The sequence below is a fragment of the Borostomias antarcticus genome (genome assembly GCF_949987555.1).
Source record: "Borostomias antarcticus genome assembly, chromosome: 14".
Lineage (NCBI taxonomy): Eukaryota > Metazoa > Chordata > Actinopteri > Stomiiformes > Stomiidae > Borostomias > Borostomias antarcticus.
In genome coordinates, this window is record NC_140247.1 from 1,678,036 (window position 1) to 1,703,761 (window position 25,726).

The following is a 25,726-nucleotide window of genomic DNA, read 5'->3' on the forward strand; positions in this document are numbered from 1 at the left end:
AGCTAGTAGAGAAGCATGCTGGATATACCGAGCCAGGCTAGTGAGCTAGTGGAGAAGCATGCTAGATATAACGAGCCAGGCTAGTGAGCTAGTAGAGAAGCATGCTAGATATAACGAGCCAGGCTAGTGAGCTAGTAGAGAAGCATGCTAGATATAACGAGCCAGGCTAGTGAGCTAGTAGAGAAGCATGCTAGATATACCGAGCCAGGCTAGTGAGCTAGTAGAGAAGCATGCTAGATATACCGAGCCAGGCTAGTGAGCTAGTAGTTAGCTAGATGAGAAGCATGCTAGATATACCGAGCCAGGCTAGTGAGCTAGTGGAGAAGCATGCTGGATATAACGAGCCAGGCTAGTGAGGTAGTAGTGAGCTAGGAGTTAGCATGCAGACCCATTCATGTGAACAGAGCCCGTGTTCATCTCACATAGCTGGTTAAATGAACAGGCCCCTCCTGAAGAGCGTGTAGAGAAGCTTTCTACCTGGTTAGATCACGGGTTCATGCAAGCAATCAACTATCAACGAACAAAACGAGAAGTACCTTGTTGTAGCTGGTAGAGTGTGAGTGAGCTGGTGTCTCCTAGCAGAGCAGCAACACGTGTGCTTAGGGGGGTGCCGTAAATGAACATAAGAGCTCAGACTGTCGTAAACTGGTCGAGATATGTACGTCAACGTCACACTTTTCGCCCTCAAAGCTCAACCGTGTGATCTATCAGACTGACTGGGTGGGTTTGTGATCATGACTGAGGGACAGGTGAGAACATGTAGGTTTGTGATCATGACTGAGGGACAGGTGAGAACATGTAGGTTTGTGATCATGACTGAGGGACAGGTGAGAACATGTGGGTTTGTGATCATGACTGAGGGACAGGTGAGAACATGTGGGTTTGTGATCATGACTGAGGGACAGGTGAGAACATGTAGGTTTGTGATCATGACTGAGGGACAGGTGAGAACATGCAGGTTTGTGATCATGACTGAGGGACAGGTGAGAACATGCAGGTTTGTGATCATGACTGAGGGACAGGTGAGAACATGCAGGTTTGTGATCATGACTGAGGGACAGGTGAGAACATGTAGGTTTGTGATCATGACTGAGGGACAGGTGAGAACATGTGGGTTTGTGATCATGACTGAGGGACAGGTGAGAACATGTAGGTTTGTGATCATGACTGAGGGACAGGTGAGAACATGTAGGTTTGTGATCATGACTGAGGGACAGGTGAGAACATGTAGGTTTGTGATCATGACTGAGGGACAGGTGAGAACATGCAGGTTTGTGATCATGACTGAGGGACAGGTGAGAACATGTAGGTTTGTGATCATGACTGAGGGACAGTTGAGAACATGTAGGTTTGTGATCATGACTGAGGGACAGGTGAGAACATGTAGGTTTGTGATCATGACTGAGGGACAGGTGAGAACATGTAGGTTTGTGATCATGACTGAGGGACAGGTGAGAACATGTATCTGAATCCTGAGAAGAAAAACTAAACAATCTCAAATTAGGTTATTGCATGGTGTTTGGGGGGAATAGCCTTCCTCGGCCTCAAAGCGTTTATGAAGCCTCCTCTATGTTTATTGATAAAGAACGTTTTATTTCATTTTATTTTATTTTTATCAAAATAAAATGCAGTGTACTGTCTATCCAGGTGATCAAATGCAAGGCTGCTGTTGCATGGGAGCCTGGGAAACCCCTGTCCATCGAGGAAGTGGAAGTGGCCCCACCCAAAGCTCATGAAGTGCGCATCAAGGTACTTGACTGTTAGAGTTAGTCCTAGGCTTGTTTGAAAGGAGAGTTCCTAAACCAACCTTTTGTCTTGGGGCCTGACAGGCCGCAACTGTTATTTTAGCCCACATAGCGCTCGTATTAAATCAATATATAATATTACAAAGGTGGAAACGACCACAAGAAATGTATATGATTCATCCCTGGTGACATCGAGCCATTTGTCCTAATGATTAATCTGTCTTTTCCTTGATTCAAATCTGTTTCATTCGGGTGTTAAGTATCAGATCACACGGTTAAATGTTAACCGTTTAACCGTGTGATGTTAACCCCCCCCCACACACACACAATTGCAATGGTTGTGAAAAATATAATTTTGTACTTCTAGGTTATTAGGTCAGACACCACAAGGCATACCACTACAAGGCATACTGGTATTAGTGATGTACTGTATCTCGGGAGGTAGCGTGGCCGGCTGGGGATCGCAAGGTCCCAGGTTCAATCCCAGCTCCCGGCATTGTGCCCAAGTGTCCTTGAGCAAGACACTGAACCCCAAAATTGCTCATGTGCTGGTGATGCTGTACCCAGTACTGTTGCCTCACAGCAAGAAGGTCTCCAGGCCTTTCTGTTTGGAGTTTGCATATTCTACCCATGTTCACAAGGGTTTCCTCCCAAAGAATCCAATACAAAAGATATGCAGAAGAACAGATGTTCTTCAGTCCGGTCCCTGACCAAGACCTGGACTGAGCACTTGGACTTGGTCCCCGGGCGCCATGAACGATGGCTGCCCACTGCTGCTGGAGGAGGACGACTTGGATGGGGAAATGCAGGGAACAATGTCCGCCGCCGACACCCAAAAAACTGTGTGTGTGCTGTGTGCCTTGTCGCCTCTCACTGTGTGCAATATGTGCGTCGTGTGGCAGAATATCTTGGTATCTTTGGTAGCTTCACAGTATAGCTCAGCGCTATGATACAAAGTTGAATTTAAAAAATGTCTATGTTGGAATTCCCTTTCATTTGGACAGATTGCAGCCAGTGGGGTGTGTCACACTGACTGGGCATACCTGTATGAGACTGGCCAGGGGATGCATCCTAGACCCTTCCCTCTGGTCCTTGGCCATGAGGGCGCTGGAGTGGTGGAGAGTGTCGGCGATGGAGTCACCAAATTCTCACCAGGTAGTACTATCTGCAACGGACATTCTGATAGCCAGTCTCTCTTTAAATTGTACAATCATTCCCTGTCCCATATTTCCCTTCCCTTTTGTGTTTCTATAGGGGATAAAGTTATTCCGCTTTTTCTACCACAGTGTGGCGAATGTGACCGCTGCCAGAGTCCAAAGACTAATCTCTGCAAAAAGAACTGGTAACTTCAACACTGCCTACTTTGACTTATCTTGGTATTTTGCCGTCACGTACCGCACATAATATATAGGCTACTCTTTGCTCAAATCACTAAACGCACTTTGTTTACTTCCTTGTTCTAACAGGGCAAATACACAAATGGGTGTTTTAGCTGATGGCACAAGCAGGATATCCTGTAAAGGGCAGCAGGTATACCAATTCCTCGGAGTCAGCTCCTTCTCACAGTACACAGTTGTTCCTGATAGTTCACTTACAAAGATCAGAGATGATGCCCCTCTGGACGCTGTGTGCCTGTTGGGCTGTGGCGTATCTACTGGTTATGGGGCTGCACTCAATACAGCCAAGGTAGGCAATTGCCTTTCATGAATTGGAACAAGGTTCCCTGTGCTGTTTTGTCTCATTTCATTTTGGAAAGAAATGTCTCATGGTAGACTGATGAAGTACCCCCCCCCCACACACACACACCCTCCAAGGTTGAATCCGGTTCCACCTGCGCTGTGATTGGTTTGGGGGCTGTGGGTCTGGCTGCAGTCATGGGCTGTAAGGCGGCAGAGGCCCGCAGGATCATCGGGGTGGACATCAACCCTGACAAGTTTGAGAAGGCCAAAGAGTTTGGAGCCACTGACTGTGTGAACCCCAAGGACCATAGTAACCCCATCCAGGAGGTGCTGAAGGAGATGACTGATGGAGGCGTGGACTACGCTCTGGAGTGTGTGGGAAGTGTTGCTGTCATGGTGCATAGTTTTGCTCTCTCTCCTAGACTCTATACTATCTCTCCTAGACTCTATACTATCTCTCCTAGACTCTATACTATCTCTCCTAGACTCTATACTATCTCTCCTAGACTCTATACTATCTCTCCTAGACTCTATACTATCTCTCCTAGACTCTATACTATCTCTCCTAGACTCTATACTATCTCTCCTAGACTCTATACTATCTCTCCTAGACTCTATACTATCTCTCCTAGACTCTATACTATCTCTCTATACTATCTTGTCATATTCACCATTGAGGAAAGAATGTCCTGCGTCATGACAAATGTCTCCCTGTTGTTTGTGACAGAGGGCTGCCCTAGAGTCTACCAACGAGGCGTGGGGCGTCTGCGTCATTGTTGGATGGACAGAGACAGAGGAGATGAGTCTGGTGGTTAAAGACCTCTTACTGGGCCGGACCCTGAAGGGGACGTACTTCGGAGGTGAGTGACCTCTTACTGGGCCGTACCCTGAAGGGGACGTACTTCGGAGGTGAGTGACCTCTTACTGGGCCGTACCCTGAAGGGGACGTACTTCGGAGGTGAGTGACCTCTTACTGGGCCGTACCCTGAAGGGGACGTACCTCGGAGGTGAGTGACCTCTCACTGGGCCGTACCCTGAAGGGGACGTACCTCGGAGGTGAGTGACCTCTTACTGGGCCGTACCCTGAAGGGGACGTACCTCGGAGGTGAGTGACCTCTTACTGGCATTGATGCTTTGATGTTTTTATGAGGGCATGTTTACTTTAAGTCGGTCAACACTTGGAATGTATGATAATTCCATACATTTTCATATTAGAAATATTAGACATCAGATATGAGCATTTGAATATGAAAAACAACAGTGTAGAATAACCATATCTACAAATGTGTATTTAATTTTGATTCAATATTCCAATAGGCTGGAAGAGTGTGGATAGTGTCCCAAAACTCGTAGATGACTACATGAACAAGAAGCTGAAGCTGGATGAGTTTGTGAGCCACACCCTGAACCTGGAGCACATCAACAAGGCCTTCCACCTCCTGACCAGTGGGAAAAGGTGAGACCTCCTAAAGTGTCTTAATTGTGTAAATATATTATTTTATAATGCTAGCATTATAAAATGATATACTTAGTACACAAGTAAGACACTTTAGGAGATATTGTTTTAACATTTCATTTTGACTAGCTCAAATAGAGAATGTACTGCAGGTCATCAATAATTTTCTCCCAAATCCTTTATTATAGCATTCGAACAGTCATAAAATTATGATGGGACTTAACTTTCTGGACAAAGATCAAGATCATCGAAGCATCTGGCCATGATGTATATTTGTATATTGCCCTAATAGAATAATTAAATCATAATTAAGTAAAAAAGCAACACTCAATACTCTACACTAGTTTTTCGACAATGTGTATTGTTCATTTTCAAACTATAGTGTGGTTGTAATTTAATATACATGCACACACCTATCATACTGATTGATATTTCATTGTTATTTTGTGAGTCAATCAGGTACATTTACTCTCACCCATAAATAACCATGTAGTAGACTATTTTCACCAGTAGATGGCAGACACATAACACCAAAAGCCTCCATAGATCAACCGCCCCCCCCCCCCAAACAGATAATAACAAGTAAAAACTTGACTTTACAGCCAGTAAATTGAATAGATCTTTAAGATAATTAATTCAAGACAACAATCAAAATGGTATGTATTTCTGTGTTTAAATTATTGACTCAATTAAAGCTTATGTACAGTTTCCCTAATACACTTAACATTTAACCGTGTGATCTGATACTTTACCCCCGAATGAAACAGATTTGAATCAAGGAAAAGACAGATTAATCAGTGAGAGAATGCTATGTCATTAGGACAAATGGCTCGATGTCACCAGGGATGAATCATATACATTTCTTGTGGTCATTTCCACCTTTGTAATATTATATATTGATTTAATACGAGCGCTATGGCGGCTAAAATAACAGTTGCGGCCTGTCAGGCCCAAGACAGACGGTTGGTTAGGGAATGCCTACCGATGATAAACTGAAATAGCTGTCCAGGAATTTGCTTTATTGAAGTTCCATTCAGATCAAATGAATACCCTTGGCAGTTTCCTGACTTTTCCATCTTTATTTAAAATGGAAAATGAACCGCTGCCTCCCTCCGTGTTCCTCTCCGTTCTCTGGGTGTAATCAATCAGCGATTCAAAGCTTCCATTTTTTTTTTCTCCGGTCAAAGAAAGAGAGAAACATAGTGGGAGAGAGAAGCAGGGAGGGGAATGTGGCATGGGTAGACGCTAGAGAGAGACATCAAAAGAGGGTAGAAGAAAGCAGACGGGTTTTGACAGGTGCTTATGTGACTTGGCACCCTCATCTATAAATGTTGGACGCGCCCTTTCAGATTTATAAGGCTCCTTTCTTAGTGACGAGTGTCTGTGTGTCTGTCTCATCTGTGGGAAAATATCTATGCTGATATCCATAAGTCTCTCTCTGCTGTTTTTTTTTTGTGTTTGAACTTCTCAACCTCTGAGATTGTCACAATTCTAGGGAACTGATACACAGAAGACCTGCTATTTGAATTACATTTATCATGACCTCACTGCATGTTTTAGAGACTTGGGCATATCTTGTTCCCAGTGCATCTTCATCGTTCTGACTGTTCTATGTCAAACATGGCGCTTTGTTCCCCAACACTTTATTGTTTTGTTCTGTTTAATATTTACACTTTGAATTAAATAATGTTAGATTTGTTAAATGTTAGATGTATTTATTACAATGAACAAAGATGTTTGATTGTAACCTATTGCACTATAATTACCCACAGTGTTCTCTCAGAAAATTGAATAAAACGATAACTGGACTCATTTTCAGTGTACGACTGTTTTACTTTTAAGTTGCACAGCTGAAAGTAGCCATAGCAAGTCTCATAATAATACAGTTGGACACAAGCATTGAAGCACCATTCTGTATTGAGTAAATCTATTTTAGAGAGGAAATTATGTTTTCTGATGTCTTATCCTTTCTGCCAGGCAAACATTGGGCTGTAACACCTATCTGTCGGTCAACTCATAAAGAAAATTGACAACATAAATGCCAGTGCAAGTAAATACCATCGAACAAATAGAGGACAGGTAGGAGAAAAAATGTCAAAGCTGCCTTGTCTCAATATTTGGATTGGGATCAAGAGATTTCCTTCTTAATTACTGTATTGTATGTATAATAGGGACAGATGGTGTCCTGGAATGTAAAATTGTGGTGGACTGAAAATGTGTCTGTATTGAAAGACTAGTTAGTTCATCAGCTAGGTTTATGAAATATGTAGGCTTCTGCAGTTTTGTAAAAGTCATAACACTAAGTATGGGTTGCAGGCTCAGATCGGTATCATATTAATTCACTGAAGCTCAGCCCCTGACTTACTGTGTGTGATTGTAATATTCTCAGATACCAGTGGCAGGGCGTGTGACATCAGCACATGTTCAAACCTCTAACCATGCAAGACTCCATAGGACCCATACCCTGTTATTCAATGTTCACACTTCCTTCACTTCTGTGAGGAGACATGGGCAATTTCATGCCACATTCCAGGAAAGCTGTGTCCCTTTAATGACAGGGAGAATGATTAGACAATGAATTAGTGATCAGTGTTGATTCTAAAGCCAGCACTGAAGCATGGATATGATATTTCCAGAGCATCCTGGAGGACTATGCTAGAGGAAGAACCGTAGACATCTACGCTGGTCTCCCCCACACATTCAGGATTCCTAGCTGGAGTCCATTAGTTGGATGTAAAGCATGTCACAAATGTTTAGATATTGCTCAGTTAGACCTTCTGAGGTCAGTACATTTTACACTACTGATGTAGGAAATAGAGATGTATGTAGTAACAAAATCCCTTTCCTTTTCACTTGTTAGTATTAAGTACTCCACAAATCCACATGCTGTAGATGTTCCTCAGTCAAGATAAGCCCTCTTGCTATGCACTGACTCTAACTTGTCATGTTGAAGGAAGTGAGTGAGAGGGAAAGTGAGTCTGAAACGGAGAGAGAGAGGGATAGACAAAGCCCTGGCTGCTACAGAACGCACTGCTTAAGTTGCTATCTGCCAACGTTTCGGCCCCTGTTTTATCTGTTGTGAATCCTGCCCATTACAGCTAATGCTATGTGTTGCCTGCGACATCCCCAGCCTTGACCTGACACCGCTAACGTCTGTGTCGAGGGCCACACACACCGAGTCTGGAGGACAACGCCCAGCTCTGTCATTTAAGGTCAGGTAGTTGGTTTATTATGTAACATATCCCCATTGGAAGCCCCTGCTACAACGTCAGTGCTACAGACCTTGGTCCTTCTACTGTGTGTGGTAGTTGGTCGTCAGGTAATCCTGCATCTCACCTGAGGACAGTCTGAACTCCCAGTCGCCCCGTGTTATTGTAGGTACAGTAAGCAGTTATATTGTACATAGGGAAAGAGAACAAAGGACATAAACGGCAGTGTAACAAGTCCAATATTAATGCATGGATTTACACACACACACACGCAGAGTAACAAACACTAACACTTTGTTTTGCGTGACAGGCTAAGCCGCTGTTGTGTCTACCTGCCACAGCAACACAGTAATTGTGAGATTAGCAGTACTGTATGCTCATGCCACTCCCATGTCTGGTTTCTCCCTCAGCCCCCTCAATGTGTGGATAATTGAGATGCGTGGGCAGAAGTGGGACACCTGAGGCCACTGTTGCTTGTCAATGTTTCATCTAACTCACGTCTACTGTTGTCTCACCTCTCATTTGGTAATGCAGACTCTGAGTTGACGCTTCTGAATTAAGCATCTCAAAGAACAACATTTTTAGAAATGCATTCATTATCATTAATGAACTATATCCTCCTAATGTTGGGAATAATACTAACATACAGTACATGTTACCTCTTTGTGCCAATTAGAAATGTTCGTTCATAAAGGGTTCTCTTCAATGATCCGTCTTCTTATTTGTTTAAAGTTCACCTTGACGTGTGTTTGGGGAATGTGAGAATGGTACAATGTCTTTAATATAGGCCTAGACCCAGAACCCCCTCTCATAGGCCTAGACCCAGAACCCCCTCTCATAGGCCTAGACCCAGAACCCCCTCAGAACCTAGACCCAGAACCCCCTCAGAACCTAGACCCAGAACCCCCTCTCAAGAAGCCCCAGCGTTCACTCAACAGGACCATGTCATGTGCTGGAGAGTTAAAGAGAGAGAAGCTGTCTCTCTTTCTCTCTCTTGTGTTTACATCCTAATCCCAGGGAAGGACTTCACAAACCAAGGGAATACTAACTTGGTTCATACTTGGGCATTTTTGTGGAGAGCCACACGTGCGTCTGCAAACATGGGTGAAATCAACGGGTTATCTGCTTCAACTTTTACCATGCTGTGTGACAAATACAGTTTTCTTCCACTCAATGTTTTAATGTTGTAACGCCCATCTCACATTGAGTTCAAGGTTGTGGTATGATGCAAATATTGAGAAGAGTACACTGGTGAGTCATCGGTTACCCTGTGAACGTCTCTGGTGAAATACTGCGGTGACGGTTCATCATCCTCTTTCAGCGTATCCATGTCGTCCAAGGATGAGGCTCCCAAAACACTATTTACTCGCCTCTTGTCAGATCGAAAAATGTATTTCTGCCTGAACAAAAAATACAGTTGCAACTGAATATAGTTGAATGTTACTTTACTTTGGCTTATGGTCATAGTGAAGGAAAACACAAGGGAGATGATATGCTATAGGGGCCTATTTCCATTAGTCACTGTGTTCCCTCCCACAGTGTTCAATTATACAGGGCGACAGGAAGAAAACACACTATTACATTTACACCATCGATACATTTGTCAGTTTAATATGTCCTGAGGCCACACAAGTGGATTATGCTAGGTGGCACTAAATAAGTTAGACTACTAGTGACATGTGGTTACTACAGTATGCTGTCAGATCCTGCTGTTTCATTTCAGATATGCTACCCTGCTGCGGTTTGTGCTTGAAAACAGAGCACCTGGAAAAGAGTTGTGTGTAAAGTAAATTTAAGATGGTGAGCTAAAGCTACAGTATGCTAAAAAAAAAAACTTACACATTTAAACAAAAATTAAACTCCTGCTGAGGGTTTTGGGTGTGAAGAGAATGTTCCTACCACTCACTATGACAACCAACCATCTTCCGTCAGAGCTTCTTCTTGATCTACCATATTGTAAGTCGCTGGAGCCTCTCGGCTCTGTTTGCTTATACGTTTAAAATCCCTTTGGGTAAACATGAGCATCGGCATGATTTATGTTATATCATCCTGGACACAATGTCCAAGATATGAAATGCTATTCCAGTCCCAAGAAGTCCCAAACCAAGCAGTATGTACTGCATAGTACAGGGCCGTAGTGACGTTTGAAAAGATATGAACGTCTTCATCCCCTCTCCTGACACCAACACCACAAGTCTTCCCTGGAAAAATCATTGGTTTTGAATGATCGCTTATAAAAAATAAAAAAATGGTCATGATTGTAATGTTTGAGCTCAACCTGAACTGGACACTGCTATGTTGACAGCCTCGCAAATGGGGGCCCAGAAGATTGGTAGTTCTCCACCCGGACGTTAAAGCTAATAAGCAGGCCATCGCTAATCTTTTAAACAAACCTCCTGCTCCTTATGTGGCCTCCCCCTTGCATCATAAATAATGTATATTATGCCAGCAGCACCCGATGTCTCTTTTGACTTTTGATATGCCGGAGTTCAATCTGCTCCGCAAACACATCTCTTCTCTCTAAGCCCCCGTTCGTCCTCTCCCGAAACCGATTGGTTTACTTTAATTAGTGATATTGAAAGGGTGTGTGTTTGTGTGTGTGTGTGTGTTGTGTGTGTGTGTGTGTGTGTGCGGGGGGGGGGGTAAATTCTGAAAACAAACAGAGTCTTGAATGGTAGAATGCGGGCGGATGCAGCCAGGGCCATCTCACAGACGGGGGGGACACATGGTGTAAGCAAACACTCCTAATTGCATTAGATCCCCCTGGGGCACATGGGTAATTCTGCCTCCACGGCTCCACGGTGCGGCAGTGCAATAGCAGTTATCTGTCTCTTTCAGAGACATCTTTTGAACTGTTTTCGAAATATTCTCTCGTTGGAAATAAGGTGTAGTCAAGGAACCATACTACCTGAATGTGATTTAGGGGCAGGGAGGTGTGCTGAAATGCAAAAAAAAAAGATTAAAGTTTGTACTGTGCCTGGATGTTTGTATGTTTGCCCCTAGTGCGTTTTCCATAAAGTATGTGTGTGTGTGTGTGTGGTTGCGTGTGGTTGTGTGTGTGTGTGGTTGTGTGTGTGTGTGTGTGTGTGTGTGCTGGTATACACACACCCCATTAAACAGTTGTCCTGTTTGATATTTCAGCCCTCAGCCCACATGTCTGGAGAAGATGAGCAAACACATTTGGTTGAGAGGATGTCCCTTGAACAAACAGAGGAAATCTAGCCTTGATATGAATGTCACTCTCTGTCACTCATCACAAGGGGGATGTTTTAACCCTTATTGAGATATTGAATTTGCGGCACCCTTATAAAATGAATGTCTGGTGATGCCTCAAACCACCCGTTGGGACCTTTGTTGTATAGCGACTTCCTTGTCTCCTCCATAAAGACAGAGCATCATACTCAAGAAGACCTGCATAAACTGCATTATCCACTAGATGGGGGTATGATGTCCAGACAGATTTTGTCCACCGTTATAACATAAACTTCACTATAAGATATAATATATGATAGAATAAGATATTTAATAATATATATTTTATACACACATAGTACAATTGTTATACATGTGTGTGTAATGTGTGAGGATGACGGGATTAAACAATGTATACATGTAATTCGTGTAGCTCTCTACCACCAGTGACCAAAAACAATCAAACTTATTGTGAAGTGGCAAATACTATTTCCTACTTTGACAGAATTCTAAGCCATGTTTAGGCTTTTGGAGTGGCACCCGAGTCCAAGCGGAGACGCCACAAATATTTTCCGAAGGGATGGCCGGGGGCTAACTGATGATCTGCGTCGGTACTGAGAGGATATGGGTGGCTTTGAGGGTAAGCCAGGACGTGAAAGAGGGTTTAATTTTTGTGTGGTCCTAGGGTTAGTGTCTTAGAAAATAAACAAGCCTCCTCTTTCTAGTGATTAGGGCTTTATTACGTACAATAAAGTCCAAAGAGCAGAACATGTTTATTTTAGAAGGAAATACCCCAAATGGATTTAGGAATGATATTGGCACAGATAAACTAAGGAAAATATTTTTACTTTCATATGTCACATTTCTAAAATAGGTTTGTAGGCTCTTTGTAGGTGTTGAATATACAAGCAATAATGATGGAACCACTGTGTTGATGACCAGATAAATTGTGTTTGTTCTGCATCATGACTAACCTTGTCTACTGTAAGTCGAGTACAAGTGAGTCATGCAAACTACAAAACATTGTATTAGTGTGCCTCAATGAGGAAATTGCAACATATTTTCTTTTAGATAACCCTTTAAAAAAAGTAATATTGCAATATATTTGACGATGACTCAATTGACTACGATTTCATCCAAACACGCAAACTAACCTCACCCCACTGACTAACAAGCAAACAGTGAAGATCAGGAACACCCATGATGATGCTTTTAAGTCAGATCCTCTAAACCCTGCCCACCACCACCCTGTCTCCCCTCTCCTAACCTGCCCTCCTCTCTGGGATGGTCCCAGCCTACACACAGTCAAATGGCCTGGACTAATCCCTCTGCTCGGGGCTCCTGCAGGCTGCCCCCCCCACCCAGAGCCCCCCTCTCCTGCCCCGACAGGCCAGCCTCCCCCAGGCCAAACGGGGGAATCCCCATGGTCGTCCTTACCTGAAAGGTTGCCTGCCTCAGTGCCTCTCCAAGCCAAGCAACCCCAACCAAATCTCACATTCGGCAATCAACTGTGAGGTTTGGGAGAGTGTGTGGGTGGCGAGGTGGCGTACCCTAGGTTTGCCCTGTACCGGAGCCTATCCGGGGTGTGTGTGTGTGTGTGTGTGTGTGATCTCTATTCAGTGATCTGGTTTCTTTTGTGCGTGCCCCACCCGGCATGCCCAGAGACAGACAGTTATCTCTCGCCTCATTAAGAACGGAGGTTTAAGGGATATATACCAAGAGGCAGGGAGATCAGCGCTCTAACCGCTAATTGAGCTATTTGGAAAAGAGCCTGAGAACTAAAATGCTGTTTAATGACAGGTTGCCGCATTGCCCAATATTTGAAGAGAGAATGGAGTTCATCAGGATACCCTCTCTGCTTTTATCCCTGAGTGCATTTGCAACTTAGCGCCACTGGAGGGAGCAATGATGTCCCACATAGAACCAGTTGTGATGTTGATGTTCTAGAGCAGGCATTCACAAACTGTGAGGCGGGTCTCTCCTGGGGGGCCCGGAAGAAATTCACATCATTCTTGGTTAGAAAAAAAATATAACAAAAATAAGGAAAAACATGTTTTTTATTTTTGAAATGTCTATGGTTTTTATGAATGAAACATCAAAATAAATAATGGGATAGATGTATAGCCTAGTGAATGTGTGGATAGTGCAGAGAGAGCCTTCCCCCGCAGGCATGGATGTATTGTGTGAAAACGTCATAACGTTAACTAGCAACAGGTGCTACCGAGCTAACTTAGCTGTGTAACGTTATGGGCTAGCTAACGCTGCCTTGCAAAATGGACAAATTTGCGGGGTTGGGGGGGCGCAGGTGTGTCACTGTTTTCAGAGGGGAGGCCCACATTGATGGAGTTTGGGAACCCATGTTCTAGAGGATTGTTGCAAGCCCTGTTGAACCCTTGGTCAGCATGCCCAGTTGGAGATACCAGTTGAGCTTGTACCATTAAGAATGTGTCCAGATTGTCTGGTGATTTAGATTGTCTGGTGATTTAGATTGTATGGTGATTTAGATTGTATGGTGATTTAGATTGTATGGTGATTTAGATTGTATGGTGATTTGATGTCCAGATGTGTAAAGAAAACATATTGCACTTCAACTTAAAGTATAAAAGTGTACACCCACACATCATGTGCAATGGTCCCTTTCTATTTGAACTTAAAGTTTGAGGTCTTCACTAGACAGTTTGTTCTCAGCAGCCTCCACAAGCATCAATCTTAGACTAAGAGTCAGGTTTTTAGATATCACCCAAACCTCTGCGACAATTTGTTTTAATAACGCGGCAACACAGAGATAAGAATTGGAAATTACAACAACACTAAATGGAGCCTGACCATGGAAGAGGCTATCAGTCTTGATTAGGATGAGAGACACAAGCTCCTCTCTCTCTCTCTCTCTCTCTCTCTCTCTCTCTCTCCCTCTCTCTCTCTTTCTCTCTCAGTAAAACTCAGCAATTCTCTTTAGTAAAAATAGTTTTTCTTGTTTGTGCTTATATTCAGAGGAAGAATATTTGAGAGGTGTGTTTACAGCAGAGTGTCATGTAACAGAATTCTGTGGGGGCTGAATTTTAGTCGTGTCTTCTATATTATTAGCCCTTCTATATTATCTTCTATATTATTAGCCCTGATGAAATGGCACATTCGGACAGGGACAGAAGAATCAGGATGACCTAGTCAAGTTTTGCAACTCCCCCCAAAACCCAAACCAGAACAAAATATTCAGGACAGGCGTGCTGGAAGTGCACTATATTTCACGTGTGAGAAGGTTCAGATTAATGCTTTGAAATTCTGTCTCCAGTAAGTTATGACCACAAGTGAGTTATATCTCTGCGGTCTGGTAAAGACGTGCTTAAAAAATATTCATCCCGGAAAACATACCATAAAATTTTATGACATCAAGGAGTGGGTGCAATGAAAGCATCATAAATCTTTGATCTCCTCCACCTATGCATGGCCATTCCCTGACCATATGACGGTTCTGTCAGTCTGAGGTGTCTCTATAAAGCTGCCTGACCTCTCTGTTAGGTCCAGACCTCTCTGTTAGGTCCAGGTACTTCCCTCTGACCTCTCTGTTAGGTCCAGGTACTTCCCTCTGACCTCTCTGTTAGGTCCAGGTACTTCACTCTGCCAACCCAGTAGGAGACGGGGGGGGGGGGGGTGCTGAGGCCCCCTGCTGTAACGTCTTTAGTTCAACTTGTGTGTTTTTAGCAGCCATTTTAGGTCTAAATGGGTTAATCGGAGGCTGTAGGTGCCATTTTAGGTCTAAATGGGTTAATCGGAGGCTGTAGGTGCCATTTTAGGTCTAAATGGGTTAATCGGAGGCTGTAGGTGCCATTTTAGGTCTAAATGGGTTAATCGGAGGCTGTAGGTGTTGGAGGAGGCTATAGATACAGATAGTTTGTTAATTTTGTAATTTGCGCTGCAGCGTACAGCACAATAAACACACACACACATGCACACACACACAAACACATACACACAAATAGTGTTTTTTAAAACAGCTTTAAGGTACAACACGACATAAAGGTCATGATTGGGTCTTGTGTCTGTGTGCAGGTGGCGGGGGGTAGATCTCCCCTCCTGGGGTGTTGTCCTGGAGCACAGAGATACACAATCACCACAGCTCAGGGGTTTTCCTATGACATCACAGCGAAGCGTGTTGTGACGAAGAGCAGTAATACAGGCTCACTGTTCAAAGGATTCTGTCTAAAACGGTGTATAATTAAGAATATCTGGGGGATTATGGACAAAAAAAGGACACTGTTTGCCTTCTTAAAGGAAGGTTAGTATTTAGTCAACAGACAACAATGAATCTTGGTTAAATAATCAGTAGTTTCTTTACTTAGAATCTAAATTACAGATTGATCAAAAGCTTTGGTGAGCAGGTTTTCGCAGTTGTGATTACACAAAACATTTCAAAAGATTCAATGTGGATGGGTGTTTTAAGTCTACACAATTTCACAGCCGTACACAATATAAATGACCCCATCCCAAAAGGTTGATAAATCAGGCATATGTTAATTCTATTGATTTGCCTTGAACTATGGAAGACTCAGATAACTGTCACTGACAAAAGATAGAGTAGGCCTACATCAAACAAGGCATAGCTATGGATAACACAGTGAGGGCCTTTATTGAAGTGTGGGAGACGAACCGATCCAATTCATACAGCTTGGATATCATGGCTTGCACGGTGGCCATTTTGCTTCTTTTCCTAGTCTCCTCATATAGGCTGCCATGTCACGGTCAGCACACAGCGCTGCTAAAATTGAACACCTTAACACTCACTCACTCACTCACTCACTCACTCACTCACTCACTCACTCACTCACTCACTCACTCACTCAATGACTTACTGGCACTGCAATCAGAGGGTGTTCAACATTACACGGCTGTTGGCCATGGAAAGATAAACAAGAGACCCCCCACCCGCCCAAGGCCAAGGCCACAGCCCCGCCCTGTGAATAGTCAGGCCCATGTCGTTGAGTGACGGATAGAGACGGCAATGAGATGTTGCCAAATCAAAAAGGTGAGGAGATGGAGATAAATAGCTTTGGACCTTCTCTGCATTTCCAAACATGAAGTGCAGAGAAGAGTCGGTCTTCTCTCCGTGCGTAGGCGAAAGGGAACATCTCTTCCCTAGTGGCAGGGTTAGTCGAGAGAGAGAGAGAGAGAGAGAGAGAGAGAGAGCGAGAGAGAGAGAGAGAGAGAGAGAGAGAGAGAGGAGAGAGAGAGGAGTAACAGCTTTTGACGACAGGTAAAAGACGCGGCTGACATGACCTGTCACCCTCCCAGAGCGCACCAGGCTGACATTTGCACTTACCGCATTGGCTCAGACGTCTGTTAGTCTAATAGTGGAAGTAATAGAACTGTTTAACCCCTCAGCAATGCTGAGAAGAATACAGCATATGTAGTGGTGGTAATTAAGCACATTCAAGAATGTTAACATTTAAAGACGTGTGCTTTGCACTGTTAGTGCATTTATGCTTATGGGTAAGGCTCTGCCATCCTCTTGGGGGAGCCAAGGGAAAGCTGAACAGGCCCACTGCTTATCAAGAATGGCGATCGAATTGACCTACCTCCTCCTGAGGTCATGGAGAACATCACAACAGTCATTTTGATGCACAAAGTTACATCAAGGTTATAGACAGTAAGAGGTGACCGTTGGGAATGGCAAATTAAATCGGCAGGTACTGTATAACTAAACTCTTTATTGAACAGTGTAGAATTTGGAGGCTATTTTACTGCAGTCACTTTGATGAATCTAACAATTACATGAAAGCAATGCATCACAGTGCCCTGCCCTAAACTGTGGGTTGTTCATTGCACAAGTTCCACAGCATGACTCTCTGGCCCCAGTGTTTGTTTGCAACTGCTCCTGTCTCTCAGCAGGGAGTTACTCAACACCATGGCTCTGCTGAAGAACAATGGCCTAGCTGATGACGTCCTGGCCCCGCGCTGCCTGGGGGATGACGTCCTGGCCCCGCGCTGCCTGGGGGATGACGTCCTGGCCCCGCGCTGCCTGTGGGATGATGTCCTGGCCCCGCGCTGCCTGTGGGATGACGTCCTGGCCCCACGCTGCCTGGGGGATGACGTCCTGGCCCCGCGCTGCCTGGGGGATGACGTCCTGGCCCCACGCTGCCTGGGGGATGACGTCCTGGCCCCACGCTGCCTGGGGGATGACGTCCTGGCCCCGCGCTGCCTGGGGGATGACGTCCTGGCCCCACGCTGCCTGGGGGATGATGTCCTGGCCCCGCGCTGCCTGTGGGATGATGTCCTGGCCCCACGCTGCCTGGGGGATGACATCCTGGCCCCGAGGACGGGCCCCACCGGCGTGACCCCTCGCTGCGTGGGCCCGGAGATAATGTGACATGATGGATGCAGGGAGATGGACGGTGCGGGACGGAGGGGGAGCCGGGGCCCCTGGCCCCTGTCGGTCAGTGTTCAGGTTCCAGAATATCTCTGTGTGCCGCTAAAGCTCCCGGCATATGCTTTGATGCTCTGAGGGAGTGGCTGAAGAGTGGGAAGAAGGGAGGGAGTGTGTGTGTTTATCTCTCTCTCTCTCTCTCTCTCTCTCTCTGTATGTGTGTGTGAGTGTGTATGAGTGAAAGAGAGAGATAAAGAGAGAATGTTTATGGTGTTATTCTACACCAACCAAGTCAGGAAAATGATACAAACGATTGAAGGGGAAGTGGAGTGAATAAGTGAATAAGTGAGAGAGCATGGGGATGTGTTTATATAGCACCTTTCACAGACAGGGGTCACAAAGTGGTTCACAAATCATCAATAATATATATATATATATATATGTATATGTATATTTATATATATATGTATGTATGTATATATAAGGTCAAAAGCACAATAACACAAAAAACAAGGACAAAAACATAAAAAGAGAGGCTAGACAAAGGCTAGTCTGAAAAGATGAATCTTTAGCGGAGTTTTAAGAGTCAACAGAGGCCCCAGAATGTAGGTCCAATGGAAGGAATGGAAGGGCGTTCCACAGCTCGGTGTGTGGGTCTTTTTGGAGATAATAAGGTCCAATGGAAGGGCGTTCCACAGCTCGGTGTGTGGGTCCAATGGAAGGGCGTTCCACAGCTCGGTGTGTGGGTCTTTTTGGAGATAATAAGTCAGAGCAAATGGATCATTGCCCTTACTGTATATTTACAAAATAATATTTTTCTTCTCAAGTCTTGTTTCAAATCAAATTGGACCATTGACACTGACGAGTACATTGGACTACTAATTGCAGGATACAGTGTGGATGGAGTCTTTGTACAGCCCTGGTTCCCACACGGCGCTGTGAGTCAGCCGTGCTGGGTAAACAGCGGAGGCAGGTGTGGAGAACTCCTGCCAAGCTTCCATCAGCAGGCCGGCCAGGTCCAGATGACTGCTGTAGACCTTCGGAGCCTCTCCCACAGCGCTGGACGGACTGCAGAGGAAGGAATGGTGATGGGAGGGGAGGGGGCCGTCCCTGACTGGGCACCGGTCCAATCAGGTTGAGAGTTGAAGAGGGCTTATCAGTTAGAGCACCACTGAGGTGCAACACCTTATTCAATGAGAGAAGGTTCTCACTGTCTCATCACATTGTGTACAGAAAAACAATTGTTAATGTGAAAGCAATGGAATGGAAGTTTTAACTACGGCTTGGCTTTGTTTACTTTATTTGTTTTTTTAGTACAAATGCAAAATCCAAGATTTCACACATTACTCGAATGAGCTTCCTGCTTTCTAGAATCAAATGGCTACTCCCTTTCCCTCTTCCAATGAGAACTGAAAGAAAAATCAAAACAAAACAGTCAAGAGGATAACCATTGATCCCCATCTAAGCCACTTTCAATCACACTTAAATGGGGCGGCTCTTACTACCAGAGGAACCGGCAGAAACCTTTAAGTCGGCAGCTAATGCCTGATTTAGTCCTCTCTCTCTCTCTCTCTCTCTCTCTCTCTCTCTCTCTCTCTCACTCTCTCTCTCTGTCTTTTGGTCTCTCTCTCTGTCTCTCTCTGTCTCTCTCTTTGCCTCTCTCTCTGGAAACTCTTGTCGTGCTACAACTTAATACCAGACAAGCTCATGCCGAGAAGCCGAGGCCGTATCAAGGCCCGGGTCCAGACGCCAGAGGGACACTTTTGCTCCTCATTTTGTCACCCTTTTCTCCGTCTCCCCGCTCGCCTTTGTGGGACACCAGACCCTGAGACAAAGCCGGTCCTCCGCCACCCGTGAGCTGAGTTGTCGCACCACCGCCGCCGCGGCCGCCACACACCACGTTAGAAGATGACCCCCCCCCCCTTCCACATAATCCAATCAGCAAGGCCTTAGCTTTTCTAATATAGTGGTGGTCTCATACTCTAACTTTATCCCCGCAGCTGTGCCGGACCACTCATTGGCAAGATTAGGGCCCCTGCAAGTCCTCTGATCATTCATTTCAATATGAATGAGCCCAATAAGGGGGTGGATTACGGCTTGGTTACTTTGGAAATCCCAGGCCCCCTTTGATGCCCCCGGGTTTGAACGGTGGTGGTTGAGCCCCGCCTGGTCACATGGTGTGGTGGTATCGCCACCTGGCAGTGCACTGTTTGCTCATATGGGCTCATTAAACAACGCCACTCTGGCACCGTGGGCACCGAGCGGGCCCAATCGGCGACCGCCGCCGGGACCAGATGGCGCCGCCGCCGGCGCGCCAGGTGGGGTTCGTCGCCACTCGTGAGCTGCTTCCCGGGCGGGGGTCCCACAGCGAGAGCGGGCAGGCGGGCACAGGAGTGTGGGTAGAACACGGAGAGCCAAGTCAGGAAGAAAGCAAACAATGCCACATTCCAGTCTTCCTCACTGTCTGTAGAGCACACCCCCCCCAAACACACTCACACACACCACACACACACACTCAAACACACCAGACACACACACTCAAACACACCAGACACACACACACACCAGACACACACACACACACACACACACCAGACACACTCAAACACACCAGACACACACACACACACACACCAGACACACTCAAACACACCAGACACACACACACACACACACACACCAGACACACTCAAACACACCAGACACACACACACACACACACACACCAGACACACTCAAACACACCAGACACACACACACACACACACACCAGACACACTCAAACACACCAGACACACACACACACACACACCAGACACACACACACACACACACACACCAGACACACTCAAACACACCAGACACACACACACACACACCAGACACACTCAAACACACCAGACACACACACACACACACCAGACACACACACACACACACACACACACACACACACACCAGACACACACACACACACCAGACACACACACACACACACCAGACACACACACACACACACACACAAACACACCAGACACACACACACACTTATGCAGCCTTGGTCCTGAGAGTGTAAGGCCCAATGTGGCTCCATAGGAGGCTTTTCATTAGGTGGTGTCCTGGTCTGTGTCGTGGGCTCTGCGGCCCCCCTGTGTCCCAGGGCCCTTTGTGTGTGGTGTGGTCGAGGTGATTAATATTTGTTTTCCCTCCTCTGTGGGAGAGGAAGATCCAGCTGATCCACTCTGAACCCCCTTAATCCCGACTGGGTCAGCTCAGTACCTCCTCTCTTTCACGTGTTTTTTTTAACACAGAGGGTGCCTAACCAATAGTGGGTCTTGTTGGAGGGATGTACCTTATGCTCGAGCAATTTGCAGACCTTCTCCGTGTTGGAGCTTAACCATGATGACAAGTTTCTTTATGAGGGTCAATGTTTTTATTCTGCTGTTGCTTTTCCGTCAAGTGACACTTGTAAATTATGTTGTTGAAGCGGATTCCACGTAACGGAGTGTACCTGTAGGTTTCTCACAGAACAATCTTTGAACAGACTTGACTTGGTCTTGATTTTGCAAAATCTTTGATTTGAGTGACATTATATATAATTAAAGAAACTAATGCCACAGCAGAAGGGATTTGAGAACAGATTTCTCTACATTTCTGGAAAACAGCCACTGAGTCCAAGGGTGTAAACTCCACTAGGGATGTGAATAATCTAGAGACGAAGGCAGAGCAGCTGCTGGAATAAGCACAGTGTCCTAAACGCATCCCCCTGCATGTGTCCAACACGGCTCCTGACTGAGGGTGTTCAGGACATGAGCGCCACCCACCCAGAGGGCTGCTCCAACGTTTGGATGGTTTTGACGGGTTGAGGAAACATCTTATTTTCAGTCAATATGAGTCTATCCCTTGTGAATGGGTGTAAGATGGCCAGGTTGAGAGGTTCTAGGGGAGTCTGGGGGGGTGCTGGAGAGATTGACTGGCTTGCTGGCTCTATTGAGGGACTGGTCCTGTTGACAGATATACTGCTCCCTTTGTGACCACAAGGCTGTGATGAAAATGGCAGGTGCTGTATGTGTAGTGGGGGGGGGGGGGGGGGTCTGGTCTTTGAGCATAGTATTTCGGTGGTTGTAAAAACACAGCTGTTTTGGACTTTGTGAACTGGCTGAGTGCTTTGGTCTCCAATTCTCTCCGCCACCTTCTTTCCTTGTTGGCCTGCTCACTAAACTCGCAAACATGGCATTACGGTCTTAGCTCTTTATAATAACCTTGGGGTAGAAAGAAATGTGCAGGTCACTATTAACACTCCAGCGCTGGGTGAGAGTCTTAACCACTAGTTGAAAACCCAGTCGGGTGTAACTGATATCAATGGGAAACGGCCATCCTCCTTAACACAGACACACATATAAACACAGGATGTGGGGTGGAGAAATGGCTTAGGAGGAGGATGTTGCAAGTGTTTGAAAACAGAATAGATAATGATATGCAGAATGATTAGATGTGTCTTGTTATTTAATTGAATTTCCATAATGTGTTAGAGTTGAGCTTCACAGTCTCTGCAAGTGGGAGTTAACATTGCAAGTTTAGCTCCCACTCTGTTTATCATAGTGAAGTTCTTAACCCCATAACGGATTTTGTGTGAAGTTATGGATGGCATGGCACTTACAGTAGTGTGTGTGTGTCTGTGTCTGTGTCTGTGTGAGCATGCATGCGTGTCTATGCATGTGTATATGCATGTGTATGTGTGTGTGCATGCGTGTGTGTGTGCATGCGTGTGTGTGTGTGCGTGTGTGTGTGTGAGAGTGAGTGGGTGCGTGTGTGTGTGTGTGCGTGTGTGTGAGAGAGTGAGTGAGTGTGTGTGTGCGTGTGTGTGCGTGTGTGTGTGTGAGTGAGTGTGTGTGTGCGTGCATGTGCGTGCGTGCGTGTGTGCGTGCGTGAGAGTGAGTGTGTGTGTGAGAGTGAGTGTGTGCGTGCGGTGCCTGACACAGTGTGGGAGGAAGGGGGTAGTGGGAGGATGGAGGCTTTTAGCTCTCTATAAAGTTGTCTAATGAACGGCGCCACCCGCCATAACAGCTCCACAAATTACCTTCTCCCTCTGCCAGACCACATCACCGCCACTCTGCTCACGTTCCTCACCCTGTCAACACTGAACGTACTCACGTCTTTTTACACTATCACTGTCAGCCATAAATATTCATTATTAACTGTACATTTTCCATACAGTGTTACAGCGATGGAGAAATGTGCCTTCTCACCACTATACAGTTGAAGGCCTATTTGAGGGGGAAAAAATCAGGCCGGATTAACTTTCAGATCGCACAGCTGAAGCTATCATGCATGAAATGCATGAATTTCCATTGTCATCTTCTTCTGTGTGTCAGGTTACAAGGAAAAAAAATAAAAAAAGAGAGCCATCTTAACATAACATGTCTTTTCTTTAAAAAAAAAAAAAAAGGTCAAAATGACATGCCAAGACGTCAACGTTGACAGCCTCTGTGAAAATAAACAACGAGAACAAGGATTGAGACTTGAGTACATGCCTCAGTGTGTGGGTCGTCAGTCTCTTTTTCACAGAAAAACCCATACCTGTTCTTCCGTCTGAGTCGGAGCTGATGAATGATGACATCATAGCCTGCGGCAGCCCAGCAGAGGGCCATTTGTGGGGAGATAAGAAAGACTTCCTGGATTAAGGAAGTAGTCGAGGTACAGCACCAGAGAGCCTGTTTGTTTGGGTAAAGCAACTCCTTCATAGCTGCAAAACTGTGGGAGGCTAAGAAGCCAACCTGTCTCCCATATAACCTGGGAACTGTGCCAGAATGTATTTAACCAGTCCGAGAACGCCACCCTCTCTCCATTGATGCTTCCCATGCGTGCATTATTGTGAATTGTGCATGAGGCATAATGCATGGGGTCAAGCAATGTTAAGCGGAGAAGTTAAACCGTTAGGAAAATAGTAGATGCTTATCAAGCAAATAGTTGTCTCTAATGTCATATTTACAGTACCAAAATCAAAAAGTGGTACACTCAGCATGGTGAGAGGTGAACTACTGATCTTTATTAGAAATTAAAATAAATCACTCGGACACTTTGTTTTAGAAATATAAAAACTTGGGAAACTACTTGGCAAGTAAACGTTTTATTTTCTGTATTCACGTTGGAATATATAAGTGCCTGTCGCTGTCATATGTGACCAACGCTGCCTGACCAAAGTGTTCTTGTGGCAGGTCACTCACAGGCAGACAGGTCACTCGCAGGCAGACAGGTCACTCACAGGCAGACAGGTCACTCACAGGCAGACAGGTCACTCGCAGGCAGACAGGTCACTCACAGGCAGACAGGTCCCTCACAGGCAGACAGGTCCCTCACAGGCAGACAGACACGCGGATCACTAAAAACGTATCGCCGCTACATAGGAGTCATGCAGGAACATGCAGGGGCCAGAACATGCATCCAAACAAATAGGATGCAAAGTGTTAGGAAATAAAGAGGATGTGTTTTATTGAATTGAATAAAACATCCAAACGTGTATGAATACATATGGCTGATCATTTGTTTGATAGATACTGCATCTGGAACATGCTGTTCTGCTGGGGGGGGGGGGGGGGGGGCTCTTGTTGCCCCAGTGGTGGTGAAGGGGGAATTAGATGTAGTGTTGTTTGAGTCCCTGTTAATCCTCCACTGATTAGTGGAATTCTCATCAGGGATCCTTGAATGAGAGAGAGGGAGAAGAGAAGGAGAGAGAAGAGAGAGGGAGAAGAGAGAGGGAGAAGAGAGAGGGAGAAGAGAGAGAGAGAAGAGAGAGGGAGGAGGAGACAGAGAGACCCAGAGAGAAGAGAGAGAGAGAGAAGGAGACAGTGAGAAGAGAGAGGGAGAAGAGAGAGTGAGACCCAGAGAGAAGAGGGAGGGAGGAGGAGACAGAGAGACCCAGAGAGAAGAGAGAGAGACCCAGAGAGAAGAGAGAGAGAGAGGGAGACAGAGACCCAGAGAGAAGAGAGAGGGAGAAGGAGACAGTGAGAGAAGAGAGAAGAGAGAGGGAGAAGGAGAGAGAAGAGAGAGAGAGAAGGAGACAGTGAGACCCAGAGAGAAGAGAGAGAGAGAAGAGAGAGGGAGACCCAGAGAGAAGAGAGAGAGAGAAGAGAGAGGGAGACCCAGAGAGAAGAGAGAGAGAGAAGGAGACAGTGAGACCCAGAGAGAAGAGAGAGAGAAGAGAGAGGGAGACCCAGAGAGAAGAGAGAGAGAGAAGAGAGAAGAGAGAGGGAGAAGAGACAGAGAGACCCAGAGAGAAGAGAGAGAGAGAAGGAGACAGTGAGACCCAGAGAGAAGAGAGAGGGAGAAGGAGAGAGAGAGACCCAGAGAGAAGAGAGAGAGAGAAGGAGACAGAGAGACCCAGAGAGAAGAGAGAGAGAGAAGGAGACAGAGACCCAGAGAGAAGAGAGAGAGAGAAGAGAGAGGGAGACCCAGAGAGAAGAGAGAGAGAGAAGGAGACAGTGAGACCCAGAGAGAAGAGAGAGAGAAGAGAGAGGGAGAAGGAGAGAGAGAGAAGAGAGAGGGAGAAGGAGACAGAGAGACCCAGAGAGAAGAGAGAGAGAGAAGGAGAGAGAGAGAAGAGGGAGGGAGAAGGAGACAGTGAGACCCAGAGAGAAGAGAGAGAGAGAAGGAGACAGAGAGACCCAGAGAGAAGAGAGAGAGAGAAGGAGACAGTGAGACCCAGAGAGAAGAGGAGAGAAGAGAGAGGGAGAAGGAGACAGAGAGACCCAGAGAGAAGAGAGAGAGAGAAGGAGACAGAGAGACCCAGAGAGAAGAGAGAGGGAGAAGGAGACAGAGAGACCCAGAGAGAAGAGAGAGGGAGAAGGAGACAGAGAGACCCAGAGAGAAGAGAGAGAGAGAAGGAGAGAGAGAGAAGAGAGAGAGAGAAGAGAGAGGGAGAAGGAGAGAGAGAGAAGAGAGAGAGAGAAGAGAGAGGGAGAAGGAGACAGAGAGACCCAGAGAGAAGAGAGAGAGAGAAGAGACAGTGAGACCCAGAGAGAAGAGAGAGAGAGAAGAGAGAGAGAGAAGGAGACAGTGAGACCCAGAGAGAAGAGAGAGAGAAGAGA

The 25,726-nt window shown here is 45.7% G+C and overlaps 1 protein-coding gene across 1 annotated transcript; it reads left to right on the top strand.

Annotated features, from left to right (window-relative positions):
* Positions 1–1,436: 1,436 nt before the first annotated feature.
* Positions 1,437–5,202, top strand: LOC311317949 (alcohol dehydrogenase class-3-like; the record flags this gene model as incomplete). Its single annotated transcript, XM_084449105.1, has 9 exons — positions 1,437–1,451; positions 1,648–1,749; positions 2,750–2,900; positions 3,000–3,087; positions 3,212–3,431; positions 3,560–3,820; positions 4,152–4,284; positions 4,742–4,880; positions 5,069–5,202. The coding sequence occupies 9 exons, from the start codon at positions 1,437–1,439 to the stop codon at positions 5,091–5,093; spliced, it is 1,134 nt and encodes a 377-aa protein (XP_084305231.1). The 3' UTR covers positions 5,094–5,202.
* Positions 5,203–25,726: the final 20,524 nt, after the last annotated feature.